Genomic DNA, 19,149 nt, shown 5'->3' on the forward strand with positions numbered 1-19,149 from the left:
ACAATGTTCGAGTAAAGTTGTTAACGAGGGGGAGAGGTGTAAAAGGACCCGCAACGACACTGACGAATCACCGTCTACCAAAGGGAAGACTTCACCTCATCCAACCTATAGGAACGCAGAAAAGGTGATTTGCTTTCCTTATGCAAGATCGTTAGCTCAATTAATTGGATCCTTATTTATGTGTTGTGATGGTTGATCGTTATCATAGATTTTGCGATAACAAAATTGTAATTGAGGCTTCATTATGTGGCTGTATGGCTTGTTTTGATATATGAAGTTCATAAAAGAACGGTTACGAGGGCTAGATTCAATGACCGTGTATGATATTTACATGTTTCTATGTTGAAAGCTTGTTTGAATATAGTTGTGTCTTAATTTTATTAAGGTTTTATTTTAGTTGAGTTTGTTACTTAAACAGGAGGATTTAGGATGCTCAAATTAGGTTCTAACCTGAATTGGATAGATAAATTATGATTAATTTATTTGGATGGATTTTTATGTATGAAAGAATTGCTTGATGGTGCTGCCTAGTTGATTAATTACCTTGCTGAAGGATGTTCACTATAGTTGGGTTTTGGATGTAAAATATAGTGTGGCAATAGATGGTTAGTTTTTATGAACGATTGTGAGGTTGTTATGTTTCCCAAATGCCAGAAGTTCACATTAGATTTTTTTCATGTATTTGTTGTCCCATATTGAACACAGGGTTGCCTAGTCAACAATTCAATGAAAAGACACAAGAAGCAGCCTTCGAGTAAGGCAGTTAACAAGAAAGGAGGGTGCAGAAGGCCATGCAAGGACACTGACCAATTTCCGTCTACCAAAGGCAAGACTACATCTCAGCCAAGATACAAGGAGACGGATAAGGTGGTCTGCTTTCTGTATCATAGCTTATATGATAATTTGAATTGGATGTTCACTTTGTTATATTTTTGGGTTTACACCTTAGTATGATTTGGTTGTTCACTTTAGTAGGGTTTTCTTTGTTTGTTAATTTAAATGATGATATGCATGAATTTACATCACAGCAATCCAAGACTGGTACGAGGAGAAAGGTGATTCCCAGTAGGAGCCGATCTAGACGAATCACCAGAAAAGAAATTCCAAAAGAAAGTGTCTCAGGAAGCACTGCTGCGCCATTGGTAGTCTCGGAATCTGATGATGATGACCATGTCCCGCTTGCTAGAAGGATACGGTTATTCCGACAGCACCCTCCGCCACATGAATCAAGACAAGAAGATCCAGTGTTCCACGACACTCATGAAAGTCATCAAACTGGAAAAACTGACCTCAAAAATGGATCTCCACACACACCGCCAGCAGCACCTGTACAGCTCAGTGACTATGATTTTGACCGGTTAGTGAGTTATTAATTACATTGCTGCATGTTTTCTTCTTTTTTTTTTCACACCCATGTCATGTGATTAGCCATCTAGCTAGGCATGACTTGTTCTCTTAGCTAATTTCTTGTTCCATTGGTTTGCAGCGAATTTGACATCTCTATCGTTCAGTGTCCTGAATTTGAGCAAGTTCTCAATAATGTTGAACAGGAGCACCAAACCAAAGCCATAATCATGCAACCCCTACAAACGGTGTTTCCAAAAGGATCACCCTATCATACACCGAGTCCAGGTAGACCGAGCTTTTCACTGGGTTTAACTCAGCTTGAAAAGACTCCAACCTCGTCCCCAATACATTCAATTCATCCAAGACTAAGAGAAATAAAGTTGGGGGAGACTAAGGAGGAACAAATCAGAACTTGGATAGTTAACTCGTCATTGGATAAAAATCAAGATTTAGCTTCCTATGAAGGGCGGGGCTACATGGTACTACAAAGGAAGGATTTCTGGACCTTGAAACCCCGCAGTTGGGTAAACAGCTATGTAAGTATATGAACTTAAGTATGGGTTTTAATTCTCTATACTTATATCGGTGTTTGAATTACACTTGCTGAATACTCTGTGTAGGTAATTCAATAGATGTGTTATTCTTTCAACGACACTCAATCATCTAGGTTTAAGCGAGAGTTCTATTGCGTGTGTCCAGGCATATTGGTATTACATTCTTATTACAATGTGGAGAAAGCTTTTTCTTGGGATTCTTACTATGTGTGGGTCTGCAGGAATCAGTGATAAAAAAAGATAGCCTGGAAGCATTTATGGATGGTGTGGAACCAATTTATGATGGTCTTAGTCCAAGCTTTGGTGATGATACTAGGTTCTTTGACAAAGTAGAAGCTGCAAAGAGAAAATGGGTGAGTGCTGTTTTATATTTAAATACCTGTTGGAAATAGCTTGTCACATGATTTGAGAATGTTAAGGTTCTTGAATGGTCGAATGAGATCAATAGTTTCTGTGTTCTTCTTTTTTTTTTCTCCTCACATGGATAATTTCTTCATATGTATTGCTTGCTGCAGTGGTTAATTCCTTATTGTTGGAGGGGCCATTGTTGGGTATATGCATTTGATGTGGTTGCGAAGCGTTTACTTATTCTCGAGAGTTTGCATTATGGTCCAGAAGATGATAAACGAATAAAGCTCGATGCATATGTGGTAAGATACCATAATTCTTTTAATCAATATACATCCGCACAGTTCAAGTGGAAATAATTTTGCTTGCGTATGTTCGTTGCATGATTTTCAGGGGAGACTATGTGAGGATATGGCAAGCATTTCTATTCCTGCATTTGTTCGGACTACGCATGGCCCAGCTCGTTCGTACGTGAGGGTTCCAAAGCAACCGAACAAGTGAGATGAAATTATAACCCAAATTTGAGGCTTTGTTAGATTTCATTTGAAAATGTGTCGTACCATGTAACTTGGTTTTTCTCAAGTTAATTGCAATAGCATTTTATTGTCCTGTAGCTTTGACTGTGGCATGTGTGTCATTAAGTTGATGGAGAGCTGGACCGAAGAACGTCAACTTTGTGAATGGGATGAGGTTTGTAAATTTCACATTTGCGCAGGTGTCATGATTGATCTTGTAAAATTATTACTGTAACGGTTCAAAATACTAAACCAACTGATAAATCTACCCACAGGATTCACTCCAATCAGATAGGATGGAGTTGATGCTAGATATTATTTGTGGCCTGCACAATACATTGGTCCACCAGCTCATTTCGTTATTGGAACAAAAGGTTATACTTGTTCGTCGCAATGAACCACGGAACAAGAAGAAGGACGTTCGTTCACCATACACTGCACCTAGTACACGGTCATTGATTGAACGTGCGGAGGGATTACCGAAGGGGGCAATGCGCAGAGGGAGGAAGAAGTTGCTTACTTAGTATTAGTTACAATGAATTGAACTACCAGATTATACTGAGTTTACTTACTGCTGACATGCTTAATGATTTGTTATTTTTCACATTAGAAAGACCTGATTCCATGACATTTTTTTTTCTACAGTACAATGATATGTTGGTTATGTTACCTAAAATTTACCCATGTCTTTTAGATTTTAGACTCCCAGATTTATCAAAGTTGTTTGGTAAAGCTGCCATATTTGTGCTTATCGAAACTGGTGACCACTAACCATCCGCCAATATAGCTAATCTGAACATCCTATACCTTACTATGATGAACATCCAGTCTAATAAGGTCAAAATCAAAACATAACCTAGTGGTCACTAATGCTAACGGATAACCATCTTTGTTTATAGTAAAAATGAACATCTGAAAACCTATAGAAATGAACATCCACTTTAGTTCTTTAAAAATACGTGAAAACAATGTCTATAAGGAACAGCTACGTACCGAAAAACTATATAGTCAAGCGTGTAGAAATCAAAACATAACCTAGTGGTCACTAATGCTAACGGATAACCATCTTTGTTTATAGTAAAAATGAACATCTGAAAGCCTATAGAAATGAACATCCACTTTAGTTCATTAAAAATACGTGAAAACAATGTCTATGAGGAACAGCTACGTACCGAAAAACTATATAGTCAAGCATGTAGAAATCAGAAACAACTTTATTAAACTATATACTAAGTTACAGAATAACCATCAAATATACATGTTATGCATTAAGTCTACACGAAATAAAAATAGTAAAATGCTTCGTTTTAACAAATGGAAAAATGGTTCTTGCAATCAATAACATGTGGACCTTTGCAACAGCTGCCTTAGAACCTTGAAACTAACATGAATCCTATAAACACATAAATGAGAAAATATACACTATCACAACCTCGTACAACTAATCCCATTTTTTGTTGAAGGAGCTTAACAAAGACATGAAACCACCGGCTTGTTCGGGAACATTCAAGCCAGAAACAGCACAATGGTTTATATCTTGAAATGTTTGCAGACGAACCACCTGCCAAAAATTAAAAAGAAAAAGTCCAATAGTTATGTTCTAGGATAGTACTATACCAAATAAGCATACAAAGTTGGGATTAAGCCAAACATATACCGGGGGTGAATTCTTTTGTTTTCTCCGTCTTGAATTCTTGATGGACTTTTCAAGGGCATAGCTGAGCCTCTTACTCTTTGGCCTGCCCTTTGTGGTGACCTTCGATGGGCCTTGGATGTCATCAACACCGACATCGTTCGAACTCTGAGAGCCAATGTTGGTCTGAGTCTCTGCCACGTTCTCGGACCTCTTTTTGGCACGGTGCGTAGCCAACTTGGCCCTTGTTTCTTCCAAAGCAACATGCAGCAATGCTGTTTCTTCATCATCATCGAGGAACTCTTGAGCAACATTATAGAAGTGTGCACACAGTCCCCTGAATGCAACATGACTCTCATCTGACCGACTGACATCATGGCTACTTTTGACATACGTATGCTTGCGCTTTATCTTCTTGCTCCATCGAGGAAGAATATAACAGGAAGGTACTTTGTACACTTTATACGAATGGAAAACTTCAAGGCAGTGACAGCACAACACACCTGAACTCTCAAAAAGATTGCACTCACAACGAAGCTCTTGTGTGGAACGGTCAAAGTGAACATCGTACGGAACGCATAGAATAGTATCGTTGAGTAGTTTCTCCTCTTCCACCTTCACGCAGACCAATGGACCCTGTTCATCAACTGCAGAAACTCTGCAGTTAGCCTTCCTCACAAACTCAATTTGAACATCCCTAAAAATGCTCGTGGTATACTCTTGCTGAAACTGTTTCTCTATAGGCGAGGTAGTTGCACAAGGGATAACCCCCCTCGAGTCTGCAGCATCATCCTCCAGTTCCCTCTGCTCCTTGACTCCAAGCACATTGTCATATTCATGAACAAATTGGACCAAGCTAGTTTTACTGTGTAAGTATCCACCGTAGAATGCGTGCATGCTCTCACTCCTCTGCGTACTCCGCATTCCTGCCCAAAATTCACCCTTGAAGTATATTGGGACCCACATGCATCGTTCATCATACAGATCTACAAGAAATAAATAATACCGAATTAAGCAAATAAAGCTTACCCCAAACATATTACTACACCTGAGAAATGAACATCCAAAATCACTGATATATTAAACATCCAAATGTTTACTATAATGATCATCCAGCTAATTGTCATCCAAAATTACTGATAAACTAAACATTCAGATGCCGAATAATTCCAATTAAAGCGTGAGAAGTAATCTCACATAAACAAACCTGACAGCCATGTGTTGTTATGTAAGTTGTACTCATCTATAAAATCAGCCCAATCATCTTCAAATGACTCCTCCGTCCGAGAGTTCCACACAATGTCGTTTAGGTCACCATACAAAGCTCCGTACCGGCGGTAACCCCCAAGCTTCGAAGGTAGCTTATTCATAATATGCCAAATGCACCACCGGTGGCGTGTGTCGGGTAAAGTATTTTTGATTGCACGATAAAGGGATCGACATTGATCGGTTATGATACACTTTGGAGCAGTTCCCATGCACTTCACCCATTGGCTAAAAACCCATTCATAACTTCTGATTTCTTCATTCCCCAACAAAACACAACCGAGGAGGGTCGACCTACCATGGTGGTTGACCCCAACGAACGACACAAACGGTAATCCATGCCTACCAGAAAAACCAACCAGATGTAAGAAATGCCAATCACGATCAAAAAGCGCATTATCAAGCAAAGGTAAAAACACCAACTTAACTACTACGTACCTATTTGTACTGTACGTGCTATCAACTGACACGACGTCTCCATAGTATTCATACGACGCCCTACACCTTGCATCAACCCATACTGCACTCTTAAATTTACACTCATCGTCCAACTTCACCGCGTAAAAGAAGTTCGGATTGATGTCCTTCATTCTCCTAAAGTACCTCATCATCTCCCTGACATCCGCATTCACGTTGCTAGTTCGGAGCCTTACTGTTATATAATTTCTTAAATCCTTCTCTGAGAATCCCAAGTTAGAGGGGCCACCAGCTTCATTTGACAAAGCAAGGAATGTCTTGTTTGGTCGAATCCCAGCCTCATCATTATCCTCGATCACGCACTTCGCATGCATGGTCAACTGCCTATACTCATGGTAGTACACTGCCTTTTTCGGTGAACAGGGGTGAGAGTGCATCAAGTCAACCTTGAGCAAAACCCAGTCTTGCACATCTTTATCAAACTTTACATATATCCTTGCCTTGCACCCAGCAGCTGAAATCGTATTCTTCCGTGTTGGTGCTTTAACACGAGACTCGCGGATCCCATCACGATTACAGTGTATAGCTTGGTTAATGGGAGCCTTTGTGATCTTATCAAATGTTGTCGTCCTTATCTTAGTTGCAAATCCAGCTTTCTTTGCATATGTCACATAAAAGTCATGAGCCATCTTTAACTGAGCAAACCGCATTCCAACTCTTGGTATCTCATCTTCTTGTAAGCAACCATGATCTGGTAACTGTATTTTATATTAATTCGAACGAAAAATTAATTACCATTAGTTATCAAATCAAACATGAACATTATGAGTACAAAAAAGTAAGCTAGACTCCAATACCTCATCACCAAGCTCCATCTCATCACTTCCAACATCTGTAACATCCGACAACTGTGCGGCCTAAAATTCCAAAACAAACAAAGTAACCAAAAGGAGGAAGATCCTGATCAAAACTCATTTCAATACAATCTCTAAAACAATCACCAAAAACACATCAACTGCTACAAATCAAGCAAATAGTTTTTTTTTTTTTCATTTCATGTATTATTTAATTAGTTTTCACCATTTATTTGTTTTTTTTCTCATTCAATGAAAATCTTGTGGAATTATTTGTTCCATTTTGGCTAATAGTTATGGGCCTTACTCACCCTTTAGTGGCTTCTCTTTTCACTCCAACCACAAAATTTTTTTCCTATATATTTACATATACACACTCGTTTCTTTAGATGCAATAAGAACATAAGCACATCTTTGATTAACTATATAATCCCATAAGCATGAAAAATATTAAAATAAAAGGCAGGAAGCATATGAGCATATAACTAAAAAATATGCAGTGAGCATATAAACGTACCATTACATGATTAAAGCACTAATATAAGCATGAAAAATATTAAAATAAAAGGCAGGAAGCATATCAGCATGTAACTAAAAAAAATATGCAGTGAGCTAGCTTTTAAACATACCATTACATGAATAAAGCACTAATATAAGCATGAAAAATATAAAAATAAAAGGCAGGAAGCATATCAGCATGTAACTAAAAAAATATGCAGTGAGATAGCTTTTAAACATACCATTACATGATTAAAGCACTAATATAAGCATGAAAAATATTAAAATAAAAGACAGGAAGCATATCAGCATGTAACTAAAAAAATATGCAGTGAGCTAGCTTTTAAACATACTATTACATGATTAAAACACTAAGCTAAACATTCCATGGTTAGCATGGTGCAAATACAACTAGCATTCACTTCAATACACGTACGAAATTATGCTTCCTGGATGTAATCATATAAGCATGCAATAATTTCATCTAATCCTCAATGCATGTAATGATACCATTAAATATAAAACACCCATAAATTTATTTGCATCTCAACTGACTATTACAATTGCATGTTTCAATAACCATACAATTAAAATACTCCTTTACATTGTGACTAAACCTAAAAACTAAACGCACGATAAACATCCATGGCAGAATTTGAGGATCCAAATTGCTCACCTTGCTCGGCTCGTGAGCATGGCCTGCGACATCGCCGGCTAAGTTTTCTTGTTCGTATGATAAATTTTCTGAATCGTCAGAGGCTACACACTCTAGAGGTTCCACTATATCGACCTCCATTAATGAATTTCGGCTAGGTGATGTGCATAAAGGAGGATCCTCACTTGAAACACGTTTTTCTTGCGATTCTGCCATTCTGAAGTATTCAAAACCGGCTGCGCTGTGTGCGGAGGAGAGTGCGGCACTGGTTGGTTAGTCGTTGTTGGCGGTGCAATGTTCGATCGGAGTTGAAGGCTGAAGCCGATCAACAGGACACAGACATGGGCAATTGACTGCTGTGGAAGGTGGAAATCAGCGCATGGGGTAGCAGTGTACTCCAGGAGGAGATGCCGTCAGGGAGATTCTATTTTTAACCTAAATATTTGATTTGAATCTATAATTAAGATTAATTCTAAATAGTTTCAAATTTCAAATTATTAATAATATGAAATTAATTAATAACCCATTATTTATTTTTAATTTCAATTACACCCCCATTGTATGGATTGTACAATAAGTGTATTTTTTCCTCATACTTTCCCATATGCTTATGATGAAGACTCTTAATTGCTCTTTTAGCAAAGTTTATACAAAAAAAATATTTAAAAAGAATATCCAAGTTAATGTACCATGGATGAGTGCAGTAAAATGTAACCAATCTTATTGAGATAATCTTTTCTAATGGTTTCAACAGATTGCAACAAATATTGAACCAACTCAAATCAAATTAAAACTTCCAGTAAACAATTACAAAAAATATGAAATTGCATGAAAATAAAAATGCTTGGTTTGCAAAAATGTAGTGGGAGTACTTATCCAATATTAGATTTTCAGCATCTCCATCTTGCTACAGAACTGTTGCCTTAACACTACAGTAGCAACACCAACGCCGCTAAGCCTCTCTATTACTGGGTCGCAAACACAACAGAATGAGTATTAGCTCTCATGAAAGAGTCAGAGTAATTACATTCCTAAGCAACAACACCTAAAAGAGAGACCACTTTTCACCTCACACTCTTGCGATGGCAACCCCCAGTATGCACCACTGTTTCGGCATCTAAGAAAGAAAGAAAATTGATGATTCAAAATAAAATATTGGCATTAATTGTTCTCCAAAGTTCACATAGACAAATACACAAACATCTTATGAGCAAATGGATTAATTAATCACATACAGTTATGAGATTGTTGCACACATATATTGCTACCCTCTAAAAGGGAAAAAGAGAAATTTCAGCAATGACTTCACAGTTTCAAATAAGCATCGATATTCACTTAAATATGGCTTTCAAGGCAAAACATGTAGCAAAAAACAAAATTTTATCTTACCCAGTGTATGCCTCAGGTCAAACATTACGACAGAGGTGGGTAGTACTTGTTCAACACCTTCACCTCTCCCATCTTCTCTCTTTTGTGCTTGATTATGTTTCAATCACGGAAACAACCACAGACATTCAAACTTGAAATTAATAATTTAAGTAAAGATCGAAAGATAGAAAATTAAAATCCCCAATGCCATGTAATAATTCAATAATTTTTCAAACAATAAAATGGAATTAAATATTTAGTTTCGTATTTTCTAATTATAATCGTCCTTATCACTTATAAAACTCATACATATTCGAAGGATTTGTGATTTGCATTATTGCAATCAATTTATGTAAATTTATTAAAAAAATATACGTGTACAACTAAATTTTTGAAAAGTAAAAATAAATTCAATCCCATGAAAAAATCAATGATATAGTTGATTCGAAAATATAGCAAGAAAACAACCCTTTTAAATGAGCTTTGAGTTTTAATATTTTTAAATTTGTCCACAGAATCCTTAAACAAACTCTAGAAACACTACTATATTTATGTGTTTATATGTAGGCTTAATCTTGTCATCATCCCTGGAAAAAGAAAGAATGCAAGGAGGCATGGAGCTTTGACTTTGAAGGAAACCATCCAACAAAGGAAAATGACAACAATAATAAAATTAGTAGTCACTATAATAAAAATTCTACTATAGAACAAGTTTCTTTGACAACTTACACTATTAAAAGAACTCAAAAGTTAAATAACTACACAACAAATGAAAGAGTTCTTATAAGTCATTTTAAATTCTTTTTTCATAAAACACACCTTCAAAACCATTGGAAACAAATTAAAAAATTTCATGTAATAAATTAATTTTCCAATGTAATAATTTTTTAAACGTAATAATAGTAATAGGTACCTCAAATGTAAAAATCTCAAAAGTTGGAGTTGATGCAGCCTTGAGAGTGTGTTTTGAAACAGTATCATCTTCAAAAGAGAACTTTGTGTTATCTTCCCTCTTGAGACCACCATATTAAATTGAAATCTCTTTGATTGAAACATATCTATTTGACACAAAAGATAAATAATTAATGAAAATCATTTGAGTTGATCTTTAAAAAAAATACCAAAACAAAAAAAAAATGAAGATTGATTTTATAAAAAAGGGTCTATGGATAAGATAACATACTTGATAAGTGTTTCTGGACGAGTAACCACAATGACATAATAGATGTAATATAACTTGTCAACTGAATTAAAATCACAAATATGGCACTCCCAAACTTGTAAAATAGCATTGAATAAGAAGTGCAACAATAATTTTTCATTCTCTACAAGACTATTTCTTCTTCTTCTTTTGCTTCTGATTCTCTTTCAGTCACTAAAACAATCACAAAGATTTAAACATGAAATAGATAATTTGATTGAAGAAGGAAAGAAAGAGGAATAGAATCCTCAATGGTTGGGTGTAGGAAAGTTTTGAAACTTGAAATTAGGGGTGCGCAAAATAATTATGTATTGAAAATTCTAATTTGGACTAAACTCAGAACCAAACGCTAACTAAATTGGTGAATTCACATTATATTAAAAAATCATATAATAATATACGTTATAAATTTGATCAATTTCAGTTACTGATCTAATAAAGCTATAAACCAATATGAAGAAGAAGAAAAAAAGGACTCCAGTGAACAACTAATTGATATGGTCAAGAAAAACTATATTGTTAACAATCAAAGCAGAAGATGAAGATAAAATATTTGTAAGTCAATATATCTTCTTAAGATAGTAATTATAAATAAGAAAACAAGAGAGTGGTATGATTGGGAGCTTATATCAAACACATGGTGAGTAACTTTGAAATATTAACAGAATAATAAGTAGCAAACACTACAATATACAAACTCAAATAAAAAACTTTCCTTTCTCCTAACATATTCTCATTTATATATTTTTTTTCATTTGATGTATCTTTTTTTTTTCTAGAATTTTAGTTCTCTCTTTCAATAGTAAAAATTTAAAAAATATATATATAACAAAAGAAAGAAAGAAAGAAAGAAAGAAAGAAGAGAGAAATCATTTGTGTGCTTTATTTTTGAAGCATGATGTGCAATGTTTCTTTTGCAAATTGAGACACTTTTATTTGAACTGTATGTTGCTATAAAACCTTCAGATTATTAAAAAGCATGACATACTACACTTTTCAATAAGCAAACCAAATGTTGGTGAAAAGAAATAAATTTCTTTAGAGAAAAAAGAAATCTTATGAGGTTTTAATTTAAAAAAATTAAAAAATCAAAAGAGATAAGAATAAGTCACAAGTTACCTAAGTACATCATAACTACTCTCTTTGACTCATGTATAAATTGACTCACTTTATTCTATTTGACTAAAATTTTTTCATATTTTATCAATCAATTAATCAATCACTTCATAAAAAAAAGTACTAATCGCAAAAGTTATAAACACTTCCAATATCAACAAATGACAACCAATAATCTAAATCAAGATTTAGGGATTTAAATAGGAATTAGAAGCATATGTACAATTTTAAAATTCTTTGCATTCTGAGCTTGGGACGGAGTCAGATAAAATATTAGAGGGGGGCCAAAATATTTACACAATAAAATAAGACTAAAATAAAATTTTAAGGGAGGGGCTAAACTGAAATTTACATATAATTTACATGTAAAAAGTTAAAATTAGGGGGCTATCGCCCCCCTTTCTATGTATGTAGCTCCGCCCCTGCTGAGCCACTTCAATTTTACTTTAACAGTGTCTTCTTGCTTGCACTTTGTTACCACCAACCAACGAAGTTGTAACTATTTCATCCAAAATAAAGAAACTTAAACAACTAATAATATAATTTGAATACGCTCGTTCTAAGCCAAAAAAAAAAAAGAGGAACATATAATAAGTTTCGTAGTAATGATAAAACCACTATTAGAACATGGGAAAATCAAGTTTTCATTTTATCATTAAAAAATCAAGTATTCATTCATATTTAACTTTTGCCTACTTTCGCGCAAATTTGACTATTGAATCAAAAAAGATTTTATATTTCTTTGCATAACCAACTAACACACAAGTTTTAATGTTTTCTTTTATCTTCCTATGATTGCATGTTTCTTACCAAAACAAACCTTAAAAAAAATTTGAAGACACATATATAACTAATCCATGAACACATAGTTATGAGAAAATAAAAGAGATGAAAACTAAAATTCACATTTTATATTTCAAAGAGAGTAGATAGAAATGATCATAACGTGTAAAATAGCTCAAAAAAATCAGTTGTGCATTTCAAGCCAAACTATCCCAAGAATCTGCAGCTCCAGAGGACATATATCATACATAAAAAAACACAATTAAATATTTGATCTTAATCTTTCATACTGAAGCTGTGTTTTCTTTTTTCTTCTTTCGATGATATCGTCCTTGTAAAAATTGATGAATTCTTAACACGATGATGATGTAGTATGTATATACTTCTACGTTGATAAGATCATAAACGGTTGCATTTTATCACACATCAACATTAATATGCCAATTTGGGAACTAAGAATTCAGACATGCAGCTCTACCAATGAGATATAAGAGATACTAAATATGTGACAAGAACAAGAATTTAACAACAATATTTTTTTTATCAGAAACAAAAACTACACAATAGTAGTAGGAAAAGGCCTATCATCCATTCTCTACATTCAAAATCAAACTCTACAAACTTGATAACTTTTAAAAGGGATTACAAATGATGTTTATTTTTGTATTTTTTTTCTTTTTCTCTGAAAGAGAATTGTCCCCTATCAGGGACAATTTCCTCACTGTTAAGTTTATTCGTCCATCCGAATGATGCACCTGATGGACTCTCCTTTCAGTATCAAATCAAAAGGCTTGTTAATCTCTGGGAACGGAACGGTGTGAGTGATAAATTTCTCAAGTTCCAACTCCTGAATTATAACCAATGAAGAGATCCATTAGCAACATAAATAAAAACATATCAACTTGTTAAGACTACAATGAAGAGTTTAGTATAAAAAGCTTACCCCTTTCATGTACTTCTCCACAACATTAGGAAGATCGGTTCGGGGTTTGTAGTTACCATAGAAGGTACCCTTGAGAGTTCTCTCATTCAAGAAGTTCATAGGATGAGTTTTGAAAACATCATCTTTGCTTGGAACACCAACAAGAATAGCAACACCCCAACCCTGAAAAGGGAATAGAATATTTAAGTTTCAGTATTAGTAAATAACTTATCATAACAACATTATAGCAACAAATTAAAAAAAGAACAAGTTCTGATTCAATTACATCATGGACATATTCAAAGGCTGAGATCATAGCTTGGATGCTGCTAGTACATTCAACAGAACGATCCACGCCTCTATTGGTCATTTCAGCAATTACCTGTTGAGCAACATTAAAATCTTAGTCTTTCTTCCATGAAACAAACTTTTCAAAAAATATGCAAGACATCATAAAATTGAAAGTTAAGCAAAATAAAAAGTAATGTCAAGGAATCCAACACTGTCCCCACCAAAGAAGGGCTTCCTTTTGCTGCACTTCCCAAAAGCTTCTTCCACCCTCTCAATCACTTCTTCCATCACCTTATAATATGGCTCCCTCTCTTCTTCTGTTTCAATAGTTATAATGCTCTTCATAGAAGGAAACCACTACCCCCATTTGCATAGAAAGGAAAAAAATGTTAAGAGAAAGCTAACTAATTAGAGTAACCACTATAACCTACCAACTAATCTTAAGTTATTAACTGACAACATGTAACAAACTTCCATGTGAACTCCATGGAAGTTTATTTTATTGAAATAATAGTATAATCAATATAATTAATAGAAATAATCTAATCATAATGAGCTAGTTATAAAGTTGTTAATAAAGAATGGAGTTACCGATGGTCTTTAAACAATTCAAAGTCTCTGAAAACTCACCAACATAAACTTTTAAGATCTTTTACTCAATAATTAGAAATAATCCAACTTTAATGAAACAATGAGAAAAAAAACAGCGAAAATAGCAAAAAATCAGATAAGAAAAAACAAAAAGGAATCACCTTTTCATATATGTAAGTGGCTCAAAAGCGAGCAATTGCTCTGTCATAAGGATCAGAAGGAAGGATTGAAGGGGCATTATTATTGTACCAACTCTGATCAATGTATTCGACTATGATGAGAGACTTAGAGATGGGTTTGCCATGGCGGATTAGAACAGGGACCCTCGCATACACAGGATTAGACCTCTCTTCAAAGTCTTAATGTTCAATGGACTTGATTCTAGCTACGCCTCAGCAGATATGCCAAAGTATTCAAAATTGAAAACACCTGTGCAGATATAGAAATATGAAGACAGAAAGCTATTCATCAAATAGAAAGAAATATTATATTTGATTTACAAACTGTACTGATACCATTTCTGAAAGAAACAATACATTTTTTTGCCAAAAATGATTTCTCAAAGAAAAGGTATACTTACCAAGGGCCCATGCTTCTTCGGCCTTCGCCGACTCTTTTTCCCTTCTGCAAGAAGAACTGCAGCTGAAGAACCGAAAAAAATGTCAAATTAGCAATGTCATGGTTATTGGTTAGATTTAGAAGAGAATGGTACACAAATTGAACAATTCCAAGTTGGTCAACCAGATTTCAAGACAGTTTCATAGAAATGCCCAATCTCATCCCCACACAAACTAAGGTCTATACTAATCTCCTACTATTTGCTAGAAGATCTTCATCAATTGCTATTGAATTCTGCAGAGAACAAATCAAAACAAAATGGACTTCAACCCTTGCATAATTTGCATGTATTCAAAGAGTTGAACCAATTATCAAACCCCAAAAAAATGTAATTCATATAATTAAAATCTTCAAACTATATATTAAGTAAATAAATGTTGATTAGAAGCAAAAACAACATAGTGTTGATATAGCTTCTAAATGTTAAGTGTAACAATCCTATTAATTCAAAATCCCACTCATCATGTTATATGTAATATCCACAATATTCAACGACCGTTTAATAGATATTAGTGAAATTTCAAATAAAAAAAGTTTTTAGACACTACAGTCAAAAATCTAATTTATCATTTCTCAAGCAACAGAAAAATGAGACATCAGTAAAACTGTAACTTGCAAACCTCATCTCCCTTTTTGACATAATCACCCTTTTTCCTTGTAAAAGTAATGCTGCCGACCATAGTAGCTCCTATTGCAACAAATACCACCTGAATCCAAATCATATATTACTCCCAGATACAGGTTAAAAAAAACACTAAATATCAGGCGCGCAGCTAAGGGATAACTTTGTTGTGAACACAAAAACGTGTAGTTTCAATTCTAGGATGATGGCTATTTATAAATTATTCAAGGTAAGAAATGTAAGCTTTTACATTTTTCGCAACCCAGCCAATGGTGAAATAACAAATTGGAATTGTTATCCACAAAGTAATATTCTCCAATAAATTCACGTGGCAGAATTTTGAGCAGGACCTAGTTATGAACTCGGGAATTTGTAAATTAAAATTGATAGGGATGACAAACCTTTCCAAAATCTACAGTAGAAATTATTGAAACAACTTGCTTATTCTCCGGAATACAATACAGTACTTGCTATTTACAGCAATTGGATTGACCTTAAAAAAATACTAATGACAATCAACACCAAGAAAAGTAGAAAACATAAATGTAAAATGATTCTCCTTAGGTCATTATCTCATACCGTATATAAGCATCCAGGGATGTCAACAAATTGCTCAATAGTTCCTGATACTGGAACATGGAAACGGTGATAATCCTGCAATAAAGAAGCATTCAAATAAAAATTTGCAATCAAATTACTTTTAAAATGAAAGTGAATTTGAAAGAAATAAGACACAAAGAAAGCAACAAATACCTATGGTGCCAAATGGAATATTACCAAAGTTCCATTAACAAAAGCATTAGAACACATTTCTTTCTCCAAAAGTCCTTGAACTGAAAACTTTTGACCCTAAAAGGAACAATCAACAACCATAAATATACATAATTTAAGTTGAAAGAATTAAACGACAGAATATATTCCAATTTTCAAGGAACATAAAATCTTCAAAATTAAGGAAGAAGTTAAAATATAGAATGTGATCATGAAATGGTAGTAGATATACTAATAGTTACCTAAAACCAGTATTCATCATGCATCACTTGATATTGTATAAAAAACAAATGGTTTCATATGTTACACTTCTTACATCTCTTGCTTGATGTTAAGCAAATGTGGAAGAATAAAAACCAAATGGCCGACTCTTCTTCTGAATTGTTCAATTTGTGTACCGCTTATCCTCAAAAGAATCGAAAAAAATGTCAAAAAGGGGGGAAATCAAAATTTGAAGACAAATTAAGATAGGTTCGCAAGGGAATCGAAATACGATCATTAATAGTTTGGAAATCAAGATTAAAACCTAAATTATATTGTTATATATTTGAGAAAGAGTAAGTAGCTAGGCTGCCAAAAATAAAGAAAATTTAATTAAATGAAGAACTAATAGAATAATGAAATATATGAATATATTCACCCGTATATGAATATCAAATGCTTTTCAGTTTTTCACGTTCTTGTATTTTGAGTACAAAATTTAGGAGGATTGTTCTAAATTGTGACTGAGCTACTCTAGCAGAATTTTTTTAGTGCACGAAAAGTTTTTAAATTTCCTAGGACTTGATTAACCTTTCTTAAATTCCCTAGTACCATCAAAAGCTATTTTTAAAAATCTTTAATAGATGAAATATCATTAACTAAAAGAGACTAATCCATACATAAATCTCATAGCCTCAAAAGTTTCATTTAATGAATATGCCATGCACAAGAAGATATAATACACACTTAACATTACAGCATCTGAAGTACCTTTTTCAGCTTGAATAGCTTGTTCCATAGACTACACAACATATTCAAGTAATGGCAATCCCATTATATAGTTGAGGGAGTTACCATAACCCTTAAGAATATAAGCCCCCAAGTCATCTGTCCACTCCAGCAACATAATCTATTTACACAAGAATGAGCATTTTAAGAATTCATGGATGCAAACAGCAAGGAAAAAGGTGCAACGACATGTTAACATGGTTGTTGCAGAAACAGGAATAATAAGCTAATTTTTTCATACCCATTCAACAATAGCAACTTTTTAAGCATTCAAACTTCAGTTTAACAGCAAGCCACCTTTATGGAATCTGCAGTTTCATTTCAAGATAAAAAAAGCGGAAAAACCATATCAATATATCAAAGTTTCATTTTATTATCTTTAGTTTTGATTTTTCTTTTGGTGTATTGTTGTTTGTATGATTTTTGTTAGTTAGTTCTAATCTATCTTAATTTACATATAAATAAAGAAAAAGTAGATCATTAGGTCACAAAATAGACTCACAGCATCACTACAAATGTACCTCAGAAGGGCGAAAAAGATTACATGCTTGATTGGTAATAAGAGAATCAAACTCTATAGCATCACTAAGATTTTCTTTTTCTTCTGATTAAAACATCAAAGATTATATATAAACTCAGAAAGAAAAACATTTTGAAAACCAACAGCAGAAGAGAATGTTACCTATTTACACAAAAACCAAAGAGATGATATATCCTGTCTTGTAAAATTCAGTCCATAGCGCCCAATTAACTATACCCAACAGTCTAAAATTTAGATCAAACGTTATCTTTGTAATTTTCAGATCTCAAATCTGGAAAATTTCAAATGACCAGAAAATTATGATAATCATAAGCTCGAGACCCCCAAGAAATGACTTCAACCCATTGTTCTCCATTATCATGTTCAGCACGACCGCTTATGCTCAAAAGAACCAAAAAAATGTAAAAAAGGTAAAAAATTAAAATAGGAGAAGGGCAACCAAGATCCAAATCACAGTGAAAAGTATAGCACCTCACCTAGCGAAACTCCTCGAAACCGTCACCATTCATTGGTCCGAACCCGTCGCCGGGGCCGATTGGGTGGAAACCTACAGTCCTATTGGGAGAGCAACGTGGCAGCCTTTGGAAGCCCCGGCCACCAGAGCGGAAGTGCACGGGGCTCAGACAAGGGTTGTGGTACGTCATCGGAGAATCAAAGAAGCGAGAGTGAGGCCTCGAAGAGTGACGGTGGCCATGAGAAACATCGTTGTTATTGTTGTTTCTGTAGTAGTATCCTCTGTACCTATCCAGCTTGGCCAACACTAAATTGGAATGAAGAAGATCACTCTTGGGTTGAAGGGTAAGAAGGGAATAGGAAGAGAGAAAGGAGGAGAGTGGGCAGCAAGTAACTCACCCACTTCCTTTCAAAAGGATGCCAGGTTGTGTGAGAGAGAAGGTGAAAGGGATGGCTGACGACTACTGTCAGAGGAGCACATGCATTCCTGAACGCGAGAAGCCAGGTGGAGGAGGTGCCACCGTGGGATGCGGGGAGCTCTCCAGCTCGGAGATGAAACCACGCCTATCTAGTGTATAACTAGCGTGATAACCCGTGCAATGCACGGGATTCACAAAATTTAAACCTTTTTAAAAGAAAAATACTAAGAATATAACTAAAATGTATTCTATAAAAATAGATATGTTGTATTAATTTTGGATAATTACAAAATTATCATTACACTAAAATAAAAAAATAGATTACAATAATTATTCAATATGTCAATAAATAGTATAACATATTTTGTAAGATAAT

General features: G+C 34.5%; 3 protein-coding genes across 4 annotated transcripts; all 3 read right to left on the bottom strand.

Moving 5' to 3' along the window:
- Positions 1 to 4,205: 4,205 nt before the first annotated feature.
- On the bottom strand, positions 4,206 to 8,303 carry LOC107615899 (protein FAR1-RELATED SEQUENCE 6-like). Its single transcript, XM_088499179.1, has 6 exons — positions 8,109 to 8,303; positions 6,938 to 6,997; positions 6,102 to 6,838; positions 5,605 to 6,005; positions 4,422 to 5,383; positions 4,206 to 4,325 (listed from the first exon to the last, which is right to left on the bottom strand). The coding sequence occupies exons 1-6, from the start codon at positions 8,301 to 8,303 to the stop codon at positions 4,206 to 4,208; spliced, it is 2,475 nt and encodes an 824-aa protein (XP_088355305.1).
- Positions 8,304 to 13,149: 4,846 nt separating this feature from the next.
- Positions 13,150 to 15,654, bottom strand: LOC148546300 (alcohol dehydrogenase 1-like). Of its 2 annotated transcripts, XM_088500445.1 has the most exons (7): positions 15,598 to 15,654; positions 14,940 to 15,001; positions 14,521 to 14,788; positions 13,990 to 14,125; positions 13,764 to 13,859; positions 13,499 to 13,660; positions 13,150 to 13,402 (listed from the first exon to the last, which is right to left on the bottom strand). In XM_088500445.1, exons 5-7 carry the CDS (start codon positions 13,845 to 13,847, stop codon positions 13,286 to 13,288), a joined length of 363 nt encoding a protein of 120 aa, XP_088356571.1. In that variant the 5' UTR covers positions 13,848 to 13,859; positions 13,990 to 14,125; positions 14,521 to 14,788; positions 14,940 to 15,001; positions 15,598 to 15,654; the 3' UTR covers positions 13,150 to 13,285. The 2 variants fall into 2 exon arrangements, with proteins under 2 accessions (XP_088356571.1, XP_088356572.1); XM_088500446.1 differs by lacking the exon at positions 13,990 to 14,125.
- LOC107616881 (phosphatidylserine decarboxylase proenzyme 2-like) lies at positions 14,745 to 17,370 on the bottom strand. Its single transcript, XM_088499180.1, has 7 exons — positions 17,329 to 17,370; positions 16,377 to 16,448; positions 16,179 to 16,253; positions 16,001 to 16,069; positions 15,598 to 15,684; positions 14,940 to 15,001; positions 14,745 to 14,820 (listed from the first exon to the last, which is right to left on the bottom strand). Exons 1-7 carry the CDS (start codon positions 17,368 to 17,370, stop codon positions 14,745 to 14,747), a joined length of 483 nt encoding a protein of 160 aa, XP_088355306.1.
- Positions 17,371 to 19,149: the final 1,779 nt, after the last annotated feature.

Source organism: Arachis ipaensis, chromosome B9 (genome assembly GCF_059453495.1).
Source record: "Arachis ipaensis isolate K30076 ecotype BB chromosome B9, ASM5945349v1, whole genome shotgun sequence".
Lineage (NCBI taxonomy): Eukaryota > Viridiplantae > Streptophyta > Magnoliopsida > Fabales > Fabaceae > Arachis > Arachis ipaensis.

What these genes read in the sequence shown, in the direction of transcription:
- LOC107615899 (XM_088499179.1), bottom strand. Translation starts at nt 8,303, where the DNA reads ATGGCAGAATCGCAAGAAAAACGTGTTTCAAGTGAGGATCCTCCTTTA. An exon ending in ATGCTCACGAGCCGAGCAAG is followed by an intron (nt 6,998 to 8,108) that starts GTGAGCAATTTG and finishes TTGGAATTTTAG; the next exon opens with GCCGCACAGTTGTCGGATGT. An exon ending in AACAAAAGAATTCACCCCCG is followed by an intron (nt 4,326 to 4,421) that starts GTATATGTTTGG and finishes AATTTTTGGCAG; the next exon opens with GTGGTTCGTCTGCAAACATT.
- LOC148546300 (XM_088500446.1), bottom strand. Translation starts at nt 13,847, where the DNA reads ATGACCAATAGAGGCGTGGATCGTTCTGTTGAATGTACTAGCAGCATC. An exon ending in CCTTTGAATATGTCCATGAT is followed by an intron (nt 13,661 to 13,763) that starts GTAATTGAATCA and finishes TTCCCTTTTCAG; the next exon opens with GGTTGGGGTGTTGCTATTCT. An exon ending in TGGAGAAGTACATGAAAGGG is followed by an intron (nt 13,403 to 13,498) that starts GTAAGCTTTTTA and finishes GTTATAATTCAG; the next exon opens with GAGTTGGAACTTGAGAAATT.
- LOC107616881 (XM_088499180.1), bottom strand. Translation starts at nt 17,370, where the DNA reads ATGGAACAAGCTATTCAAGCTGAAAAAGGTACTTCAGATGCT. An exon ending in AAAAAGGTACTTCAGATGCT is followed by an intron (nt 16,449 to 17,328) that starts GTAATGTTAAGT and finishes TGTTCCTTTTAG; the next exon opens with GGTCAAAAGTTTTCAGTTCA. An exon ending in TCCCTGGATGCTTATATACG is followed by an intron (nt 16,070 to 16,178) that starts GTATGAGATAAT and finishes TGCTGTAAATAG; the next exon opens with CAAGTACTGTATTGTATTCC.